We start from the raw sequence: 11,666 nt of genomic DNA, 5'->3' as shown, positions 1-11,666 counted from the left end.
TAAAAGTTAATGTCATATCTCATTGCCAATTAGTAATGAGCCGAGTGAGTCACACACATACACAAGATAATCACCAAGTAAATTGTGATTTAATTGATTGATTTGAGAGTTTAATTGATTAATTAAATTGGTTTGGTTTGCAATAAGATTGCAAAGTCCCTAGCATGACTTGAAACCAAATCTGGGTTATTGGATGTATAGTATAAGTTAAATTTATATTTAAAGTGTTTAAATATGAATTTAATTGTGAGAAATTAATTAATAGAGATTAATTAATTTATTTATATTTGATATAAATTGATTTGAATAGGAGAAATAATGATTTTAGTTTGAGAACTCAAAATTGCAACATAAGGGTAATTTAGTCATTTCACATGGTGACATGTGACATCATGAGATGGTGACACATGGCATCATAGTTTGTCATTTGTCTTCCTATCATGCAAGTTGATCAAAGTCAAGATTAAGTCTAGCTTTGACACTTTGCTTAATGTGATTAAGTCAATTAAAAATAAGATGCAATGTGGTGGTGACATGTGGCATAGGGTTTAAGTGATTACTTAACCTAATTATATAAAGTGATATTATAAGAAAAATAAAATCAGCCAACACTCTTTTATTCTCTCAAAGGTGGTGGCACCTCTTCTTCTCCCTCTCCCCTTCATCTTTTCTCATTAATTCAAAGAGAATTGCCCAAATTCCTTTGAATTAAAATTGCTAGAAATTATTTTTAGTGTCTTATACACACATACAATCTCTTTGAAGGTAAGAACCGAATTTATAATTGGTTGGCAAAGGCTTGAGAAGCAAATTGGGGGCTACCCATTGTTTATCTTAGTGTGGACAAGCTAGAGGGACAACACTTGGGGTCCTAGGTGCTTACTAAAGGTGCCAATCACATCCATAGTGCATCAAAGAGGTTATATAACACCCTCCCTGTAGCAATTCTGTACATTCTACTATTTCTGGTGACCGGTGTCGGTCTGGACAGTTAGAACATCTGGAAAAATATTTAAACTAAAGTGAGGAATCATAATTAACTCAAATGTTAATAATAAAAATTTAGAAAAAATTTTAGAAATAAAATACAATCAAGTTAAATGAGCCGGTGCCCTATCGATAGGTAACCCAGTGAGAAGTTACGGTACTCACAACCAGGAGCCCTACACCCGGAGGAAAATTCATAAAATAATTTTTGAGACTCCAGAAAAGAGTCATTAAGGCTTCTATGGCATTAGAATGCCAAGAAAATGCTTAGAAAAATTTTTCAATCGATACAAACAATTTTAGTCTGTTAAGCCAAACGGAGGGCATTTTGGTCATTTCGTCTTCAGAGATGATTTTTGACCAACTTGTCCATTTATGTAAGTGAATTATATGACATAAAATATGATCAAATATTGATGAAAAATTATTTAAAAATGAGTAGAAAAGAAAAGAACAGAAAATTAAAGAAAAGTGGAATTATGACATCATATGATGTCATTAATGAGCTCTCCACCAATCATAACTTAACAAAATTAATTAAGGGATAAAATGGACACAAAATAGATAAAAACAAAAGAGAAAAGTCCAGCAGCCATTTCTTCTTCAACCAGCCGATTTGATTGAGAGAGGGAGAGAGGAGAGAAAAACCTCCATGAAAGCTTGATCAAGCTTGAATCCCCACCCTTTCTCACCATAAAAGCCCTAGTTGTCTTCACAAAAAATTCACCCCACACCTTGAGGAAGCTTTGGGCATAAAAATTTTGAAGAAAAATTGAAGTTTTTTAAGACCCAAACTTAGTTCTAAAGAGGTTAGTGACTAAACTTACTCTTTCTCTTTCAATTCATGTTGAAGGAGTGAAATTGAATGCAAACTTACAAGAAAATTTAATAAACATCATGTGTATTTCTTACTTAAAATTCCAGAAGCCTTGGGCTTGGTAGGGTTTTGAAGATTTTCTTGAATTAAAATGGTACCCTAGCTGCCCTTAATACTAACCTATTGTTTAGGATAGTGAAAGGTAAGTGAATGCATGATTTGAGATGGAATGGGTTAGGGTTTGGGTATGAAATTAAGACTTTGATCATGTAATGGTGAAAGTAAGTTTTAATGGTCAATTAGTGACCATTTGGTTATGTGTGAATACGAAATGAAGTGGTTTGTTAAGTGGGAATTGAAGTTAGTGTTGCTGCCCTTGGTGACCTACAGGACTGGGTGTGAGTCCAGCAGGTTTGGGCAACAATAACTGCAGTTGTAGAGGCTCAATTGGTGCAAGGCCAATTGGACATGAAACTAGACACATAATGGCAAAACTTTGGTGAAGAAACCATGCCCAAAAAACCAAATCAAGTTGACTAAAGATTGCTCTAATCCAGGTGACCTGCATTCTGCCTGGGCAAAATGAATAAATAAACAGTGTTTATTCATTTAGTCATAACTCAGTGTAGAAAGGTCCAATTGACCTGAAATTTTACCAACAGATAGCTGAGACATAGACCTACAACTTTCATGAAGAAACCTAACCCAAATTTTGACCATAACATGTTCAAAAAGTGACTTGCAGTCACTACACAAAACACTATAGATTTAGTCAGTCCAGAAAATTAGGAAAGTTTACAATCCAGTCAGTTATGGTGTTTAGGCCATAATTTGAGCTACAAAACTCCAAATGGAGTGATTCAAAAAAAGAAGTGTAACTAGACACAATAAGGAACAACTTTCATGTTGACAACTTTGCCAAATTCCCACTGTAAAAATGACCAATGGAACAGTAAACACAAGGCTTGAAATTTGAAAATTTTGAACAACTAACACTAAGCTTAGAAATGGTATTGGCAACCAATACCAACAATTTTAGAATACAAAATGTGGTATGTTGGGAGTATTAAAACCAATGTACCGATTGCCTATGCAAAAGTCAACATTTTAGTTGACTAATGAAATGAATAGTAACACCTAAACTTAAATTTCAAGAATTGTACAATTTAAGAGTGTAACATGCCCTAGTACACCTAGCAAGGTTGGTTTGGATAGGTTGACATGCCAATAGGGTTCTTTTAGTAGTACTGCATATGGCTTCATGCCATTCTATGTTTTATGGCTTCCCGTGCCATTCTGTGTTAGAATAGCCTTTGGCTATGTTGATTGAGTTGTTATGCTTGGGTTTTATCCCTGATAATTATTACAGCTTATTAGCTATTCTGTTGCACACCGGGAGACACAATGTGACCGATGGTGTGATGGTCCGAGGTACTTGGTACCCAGTGCCAGTTTACCCATTTATCCAATCCAGTCATCTAGTATAGGTTACTCAGGCAATTAAAATAAATCTTACTAAATTTTAATCGAATAATACTGTAATAAATGCCAGAAATTAAGTCTACCTAAAATGTAAACATACATTATGTATATTTATTTTATTTTAGTTATTATATTTTATATTGTCACCACTAAGCAGAATTGCTTAGCGCGTCGCTTTTTCCACGCGCAAGTACTGGAGACATAGTTGGGGAGTCCAACAGACCTCAGACCGGGTGAACTTTCAGATCTGCATACAGAGTCCAGAGTCACCTCACATTTGCAATGCATTGGTAGGACATTAGGCTACTTTTAGTATTTTGTATTTTGTAAACTTTTGTAATCAGACCTATATTTTGCTATGTATATTATAAACTCATGTAATTATGTTTTGATGTAATTATCCATAAATCATGTTCAGTAATAAATTTGAGTATTTCTTATTGAGTTGAGTATGAAATGAAACAAATTGAATTTTGAGATAATGAAGTCATTTGAGAAATTGTGGAAAGATGTTGGTGGTTGACTGAGATTGATAATATGATTATATTGGAAGTGTTTTTAACAGATTCAGAAGAATTGTTTTTCTAATTTACAGCCGGCACTCTGCCGAATTTTCTATAAAATTTGCGAAAAATTTAGATTAAATAAAATTGTAAATAAATGAATTAAAAATGGTAAATTGTAATGGAAAATATGATTTGGTGCTCCAGCACACTGTGTGGCATATCTTGCTCGGCTACACTGTAGATGGGTAAAGGGTGTCACAGGTTGGTGCTCTAACTCCTCTTTTAAACTAGGGTTTAAATGAATTAATTTATTAATTCACAATCTTGAATGGCAAACATAGATCCTAATACATATTAAAAGTGTTTTAGTATGCAATTGAGCATTGAAATTAATTAGGCACATAAGAGATGTGGTATTATGCATGTAACCTTAGAAGAAAATTTTTTGAAATTCAATGCTCTAATGAATAACTTTCATGCTTCCGCTCCTTCAGAAGGTTCATTCAGTTTTCCACAAATGCGTGCCATGGGTGGCAGCCAGAGCCACCACAGTGGAAAGAATAAAGGAAATAAGAAAGCAGGCCACAAACATAGAACCAAAGGATTCAGGCTAGGTTATGATTCAAGTAGTGGTCAAAGTTCAGGCTACAGTAGTTCTGGATCTGGTTCAGGGTCCTCCTTGGCACCATGCACATAATATGGCATATCACATTTAGAGGCTTGTTTGATGAGCTTTGATGGATGCTTTAAATGTGGCCAACAGGGCCATTTTGTCAGGGAATGTCCCATGTTCAGTGAGCACATGATGGGGCACAAGGTTCTATTGGTAATATGCCCCATCAGATGCACTTTGGCACATCCAGCATGGTAAGCAGTCAATACAGTGGCCAACAGGACTGTGGACAAAGAGGACGTGGATTTGGAGGTAGATCTAAAAGCAAGAGTCAACTTTAGGGTTTTGTAGCTCAAGGCAGGGGTCAAGCTCAAGTTTTCACCTTGACGCACCAGGATGCTCAGACTTCAAATATAGTTTTAGTAGGTAATCTTCTAGTATGTTCCTTTGAGGCACATGTTTTGATAGATCTGGGTGCTACGCACCTATTTGATTCCCCTATTTTTGCCCTGAGGTTAGGTAGAAATCCTACAACTCTAGAGTTTCCTTTGTCTGTAGATACCCCACATAATGACAACATAGATGTAGTTATAGTTTTTCTGGATAGCGCAGTGATAGTAGATGGAAATATTCTTTTGGTAGACTTGGTTCCTTTACTAGTGATGGATTTTGATGTAATCTTGGGAATGGATTGGTTGTCAACTCATTATGCTACCTTAGATTATAAGAAAAAATAAAGGTGTATTTTCATACACCTGAAGTAGAAAAGTTTAGTTGATGGTGATAGAAGCGTAGATGTCAGGGTTTTTTGGCACCAATAAGGGACACATCTGCAGAAGGTATAAATATGAAAGATGTTCCTGTTGTAAGAGAATTCATGGATGTATTTCCTAAAGAGCTTCCAGGGTTACCACCAAAGAGGGAAATAAAGTTTTGTATAGACCTTGTGTCGGGTACAAACCCCATCTTTATGCCACCCTATAGAATGGCACTAACAGAGTTAAAGGAGTTGAAGGAGCAGAGTCGCAAGAGCTTCTAGATAAGGGTTTCATCCAACTAAGCACTTCACCTTGGGATGCTTTTGTTCTTTTTGTGAGGAAAAAGGATGGATCTTTGAGATTGTGCATATACTACAGGCAATTAAATAATATGACAATTAAGAACAAGTATCTACTTTCTCGGATTGATGACTTGTTTGACCGGCTACAAGAAGTAAAGTACTTTTCAAAAATAAACCTATGGTAAAGTTATCACCAGGTAAGAATTTGAAGTGAGAATGTGCCAAAGACAGGGTTCAGGACTAGGTATGGTCATTATGAGTTCCTAGTGATGTCTTTTGGACTCACTAATGCACCAGCAGCCTTCATGGGCTTGATGAACAGGGTGTTCAGGCCGTTCCTATACCATTTTGTCATTGTCTTCATAGATGACATTTTGGTATATTCCTGCACTGAAGAAAAGCATGTTTGGCACCTAAGGATGGTACTGTAGACCTTAAGGGAGCATCAGTTGTATGCAAAATTTTCATAATTTGAGTTCTGGCTAGAGAGTATCTCATTCTTGGGACATGTGGTCTCTAGTGAAGGTATTCAGGTGGATCCCAAGAAAATTAAAGTAGTAACTGATTAGCTTAGGCCTACTACAATCACCGAAGTGCTGAGTTTTCTAGGCCTAGTAGGCTATTATAGACGTTTTGTGCATAATTTCTCTAGGATAGTAGCTTCTCTAACCAAGTTAACTCGAAAGATTTTCTCATTCTTTTAAACAGATGAGTGTGAGGAAAACTTCCAGAAGCTTAAATAGTGTTTAACTATAGCCTTTGTGTTGACATTGCCTATAAGTGGATAAGGATATATAGTGTACTGTGATGCTTTTAGAATTAGGTTGGGGTGTGTCTTGATGCAGCATGAAAAGGTAGTAGCATATGCTTTGAGGAAGTTAAAGAGGCACGAGCAAAACTACCCCACTCATGATCTAGAGATGGCAACTGTAGTGTTTGCATTAAAGATTTGGAGGCACTACCTCTATGGTGAAGTATGTGAGATATACGCTGACCACAAAAGCCTAAAGTACATTTTCAGCAGAGGGACTTAAACTTGAGGCATAGGAGATGGATGGAACTTCTGAAATATTATGACTGTACCATTCAGTACCACCCAGATAAAGCGAATGTTGTGATAGATGCTTCGAGTAGGAAATCTTATGGTAGCTTAGCGCATATATCAGCGGAAAGGAGACCATTGATTCGAGAGATACATGAGTTTCTCAACATAGAGGCCCATAATTGATGAGAATGGTGGAAAGGGTACAACAGGGAGAAGACTGTGAGTTTGGTTTTAGTATAGATGGTGATCTTATGCAAGGTTCTAGGATATGTGTGCCAGATGTGGACAACCTCAGACATGAGATTATGGAGGAGGCACACCATGCACCTACAATGTCCACACAGGCTCCACCAAGATGTACCATGATGTAAAAGATAGGTACTGGTGGAATGGCATGAAGAAAGACATAGCCAACTTTGTGCCCAAGTGCTTAACATGTTAAAAGGTAAAGTTTGAACATTAGAGGCCATCAAGGAAGTTATAAGAGATTCCCATCCTGGAGTGAAAGTGGTAAATGATACTATAGATTTTGTGACTGGGTTGCCTCGTACCACATGTGGATATAACTCAATGTGGGTGATAGTTGATTGTTTGACCAAGTCAGCTCACTTTTTGCCTATGCAAATCACCTATTCTGTTGCTCAATATGCCAGGCTCTATATTCGTGAAATAGTTAGATTACATGGAGTTCCTACTTTAACAATAATTGACAGGGGGCCCCAGTTCACTTCTCAATTTTTGAGAAAGCTGTAGGAGGCACTTGGCATACAGTTAAACTTTAGTATAGCCTTCTGCCCTCAGATAGATGGGCAGTCTGAAAGGACAATTCAAAAAATGGAGGATATGCTTCGTATGTGTATTCTGGACTTTAGAGGACAATGGGATGATCAGCTACCTTTAGTGGAATTTGCCTATAATAACAACTATCATTCAAGTACCAGGATGGCACCTTATGAGGAGCTATATGGTAAAAAGTGTAGGTCCCCTCTGTGTTGGACAGAAGTTAGAAAGGAAAAGGTACACGATGTAGACCTAGTGTAGTACACTTCAGAGATGATCCTTTTGATCAGAGAACGGTTGAAGATGGCCTTCAGTAGACAAAAGAGCTATGTAGACCTTAGGCGAAAGGATGTAGAGTTCGCAGTGGGTGATTATGTATTCTTGAAGGTCTCCCCAATGAAAGGAGTTATGAGGTTTGGGAAGAAAGGCAAGTTAGCACCTAGATAAATAGGACCTTTTGAGGTCATTGATAGATTTGGGGTAGTTGCCTACAGATTAGAGTTACCACCAAGCCTTTCTCATATCCACCCAGTATTGCACATCTCCATGCTGAGGAAGTATGTTCCTAACCCTTCACATGTGCTGCAACCAGATGTAGTAAAGTTGAATGAGAACCTGACCTTCGAGGAGCAGCCTGTAGCCATAGTGGACTATCAGATGAGGCAGCTCAGGTCAAAGCAGATCCCTATGGTTAAGGTTTTATAGAGGAGCCAGTTAGTGGAAGAATGCACTAGGGAGTCAGAGCGGGATATGCACAGCAAGTACCCGTACTTGTTCAATATGTAATCCTGTAATTCTATTATGTCTTGTGTAAAATTCGATGATGAATTTTCTGTAAGGAGGGAAGAATGTAACACCCTTAATTTTTAAATAATTATTTTATATCTAAATATTAATATTTAATTATATTAAATATTATGGAAATTTATTTGAAATTTTCAGAATTTTAAAAATCGATTTTCTTAAAATAATAAATTTCATTAATTTTTAGAAATTAATTTAAAGACCACGTGAAAATTTTAAAAAATATATTTAGACTCGAAAATTTTTTTTGAGATTTTAGTAATTTTTTTAGAATTTTCGGATCTCGTTTTGGGTCTCAAGATAGAGTAAAAATTTAATTTTTGGGTATCCTGAATCAGACTAGTCGAATCAAACTAGCCCTTTTCCTTTCTTTTTCTCCCCTCCTTGGGCATGCCTCGACACCACCCCTTTCTCTCTCTTTTTCTCTCTCCTCTCTCCTCCCCTCGTTGACCAACTGCCACCCCGCCCTCTCCAGCTTGCCGGTGCACCACTTAGGCACCTCCCCCTCATCGATCCCCATCCCAGGATGCTAGAAAATGTGCCCAAAGAAGCCTCCATGTGTAGTGTGACTTTTGGTCTTCCTAGCCAAAATTCAGCCTATCAGGCCACCAATAGGACTGGGACTTGTCCCAAACACCTTCTACTCCTCGAGAGCTTTCCATAGACACCAACATCACAACTTTTCATTGAGTGAATTTTCCAATTTTAGCCCAAAAAGTTTTAGCCCATTTTGACTTTTGGGCTAAATTTCTTCCAAACTAGGAACCCATAGAGATTTCGAGAGTACTAGCATGCTCCACTAGGTGAGAGCTTCGTGGCAATATAAATTTCAAAATTTTCTAACACTGAAATTTTGATGGGACCCACTAACTTTGCAGTGTTTTTTCAAGCCTTAAATGAGTTTATTTAATTTTTTTAAGAAATTTATTCTAACCCCTAGTGTTGTGGGCTTCACGTAGGTACCTTCGTTTCGCAGAAATTTGACTGGTGTTTGAATTTGCATTTTTGGGCTGGACAAACAGGCTACCTGAGCAATTTTGGAATCGGGTTAAAATCCCACCTTTTTTAGACGCCCTCGATGCGTTTGAAGTGTCAGAGTTGGTATAGGTTGTTAGTAGTATGCCCTAGAGCATATCATTTAGCATGTATCTTATACATATTTTATTAATAAAAAGGCAATTTCACTTTTCCGTTTACATAATATATTTATGTGTAACAGAAAAGGTCCAGTGATATTTTATTAGAAATTCTATTCTTAAGTTGTTAAGAATATGAGTGATAGTATTTCTAGCACAAAGTATAATAAATTGGTTCACAATCAAGGATACTTCATAATAAGGACATGACTTATCCAGAAAGATTGTAATCATGTTTGTTCCCAAGTTATTTATATGAGATATAAATAAGATGGAATGGTAAGTCTCATGCCATATAACAAATATGGCAGGCACTTATACATGATAAGTAGGCCGAACCAGTGATGCATATGACAAGCACATGGAGTTTACTCTTGTCAATGCATTGTCATATATCATATCAGTGCATATAATCTTTAGACCTGAGATAACACAGTTATCTTGTATATAGGTGGTTTGAGTTTGATACTGTTTTCATACTTGTACTGTGTATAGATATATGGGCATGTGTTGGCTCCTACTAGTTATATATGGAGGTAGGTGTTGATCAAGATGGAATCTGTTATCCTAAGTAAATAGGGATAAAATCCTATGTTCATTTAATTGTTCTTGATATTTCAAGTTCCTGGCCAGGACAAACAGATTTAGTCAGAAAAGAATTTCTGATAAGAAAATCTAATTAATCAAGAACTAGAATTAAAAGAAAACATAACATTCATAGCAAATAGGGTTTGACATAAATCATGACTCCAGCTCGAATTGGGATTTTGTAACAGAGAGATTCTAGTGCATGGTAACGTATGATTAAAGGTTCATTTAAGGTATTCCTTGTTACTGATTGGGTGGCCATGGCACGATATGCTAGATGTCAACCATGGTCTATGAGATGCCTAAAATGATTTAGAGAAATCATTTATGGTAAGAAAGAGTTCTGATGATATTAAGAGTTAATATCATATCTCATTGCCAATTAGTTATGAGCCTAGTGAGTCACACATGTACACAAGATAATCACCAAGTAAAATGTGATTTAATTGATTAATTAAAGAGTTTAATTGATTAATTAAATAGATTTGGTTTGTAATAAGATTGCAAAGTCCCTAGCATGACTTGAAACCAAATATGGGTTATTGGATGTATAGCATAAGTTAAATTTATATTTAAAGTGTTTAAATATGAATTTACTTTAAATATAAATTTAATTGTGAGAAATTAATTAATAGAGATTAATTAATTAATTTATATTTGATACAAATTGATTTAAAGAGGAGAAATAATGATTTTGGGTTGAGAACTCAAAATTACAACATAAGGGTAATTTGGTCATTTCACATGGTGACATGTGGCACCATGAGATGGTGATACATGGCATCATATAAGCTTCCCATTTGTCTTCCTATCATGTAAAATGATTAAAGTCAAGATTAAGTCTAGCTTTGATACTTGGCTTAATGTGATTAAGTTAATTAAAAATAAGATGCAATGTGGTGGTGACATGTGGCATGGGTTTAAGTGATTACTTGACCTAATTATATAAAAAGATGTTATAAGAAAAAAAAAATTGGCCACCTCTCCTTTCTCTCTTATTTGTGGCAGTACACCTTTCTCCCACTCTCCTCTTCATCATATCTCATCAATTCAAAGAGAATTCCCTAAAATCCTTTAAATTAAAATTGCTAGAAATTGTTTCTAGTGTCCTATACACACATACTACCTCTCTATAGGCTAAAACCCAATTTATAGTTAGTTGGCAAAGGCTTGAGAAGTAAATTGGGGGCTGACCATTGGTGATCTTGGTGTGGACAAGCTAAAAGGACAACACTTGAGGTCCTAGGTGCTTCCTAAAGGTGCCAATTACATCCATAGTGCATCAAAGAGGTTAGTGCTCTAACTCCTCTTTTAAACTAGGGTTTAAATGAATTAATTTGTTAATTCACAATCTTAAATGGAAAACATAGATCCTAATACATATTAAAAGTGTTTTAATTTGCAATTGAGCATTGAAATTAATTAGGCACAAAAGAGATGTGGTATGATGTATGTAACCCTAGAAGAAACTTTTTGAAATTCAATGCTCTAATGAACAACTAATCAACATGCTTCCGCTCTTTTAATTGGTATTAGAGCCACTATATTTGCCATTTAGATTGTTTAATATGAGATTTAATTGTGTGATTTAATTAATTTTGATTGATTCATTACTGGTTGCATTCATATATGTGGCGGTATGGTTATGAGCTTGATAGTGCGCATGGTTTTGAGGAGAACACGCCTAGGGAGTGTTTACATGATGCGCATGGACTATGGGCCTCTTTGTATAATTTTTATGTATTTAAGGCCCATAATTAGGCCCATGCTTAATTAAATTATTTAATTAAGAATTTTAATCACACAATTAAATTTTGATTCAATTGTTTGAATAAGATTCAAATATAA

The 11,666-nt window shown here is 35.9% G+C and overlaps 1 protein-coding gene across 1 annotated transcript; it reads left to right on the top strand.

Annotated features, from left to right (window-relative positions):
* The first annotated feature begins 7,563 nt into the window (after nt 1-7,563).
* Nucleotides 7,564-7,995, top strand: LOC110634840 (uncharacterized). Its single transcript, XM_021783985.1, has 2 exons — nt 7,564-7,703; nt 7,785-7,995. Exons 1-2 carry the CDS (start codon nt 7,564-7,566, stop codon nt 7,993-7,995), a joined length of 351 nt encoding a protein of 116 aa, XP_021639677.1.
* The last annotated feature ends 3,671 nt before the right edge of the window (nt 7,996-11,666 follow it).

The sequence above is a fragment of the Hevea brasiliensis genome, chromosome 16, assembly GCF_030052815.1.
Source record: "Hevea brasiliensis isolate MT/VB/25A 57/8 chromosome 16, ASM3005281v1, whole genome shotgun sequence".
Taxonomy (NCBI): domain Eukaryota; kingdom Viridiplantae; phylum Streptophyta; class Magnoliopsida; order Malpighiales; family Euphorbiaceae; genus Hevea; species Hevea brasiliensis.
This window is presented reverse-complemented; position numbering and strand designations above follow the sequence as displayed.

Bases quoted from the DNA above. Each gene is read 5' to 3' on its own strand.
- LOC110634840 (XM_021783985.1), top strand. From the start codon at position 7,564: ATGATCCTTTTGATCAGAGAACGGTTGAAGATGGCCTTCAGTAGACAA. The intron at 7,704-7,784 runs GTTTGGGAAGAA...AGTTGCCTACAG, and splicing joins CCAATGAAAGGAGTTATGAG to ATTAGAGTTACCACCAAGCC.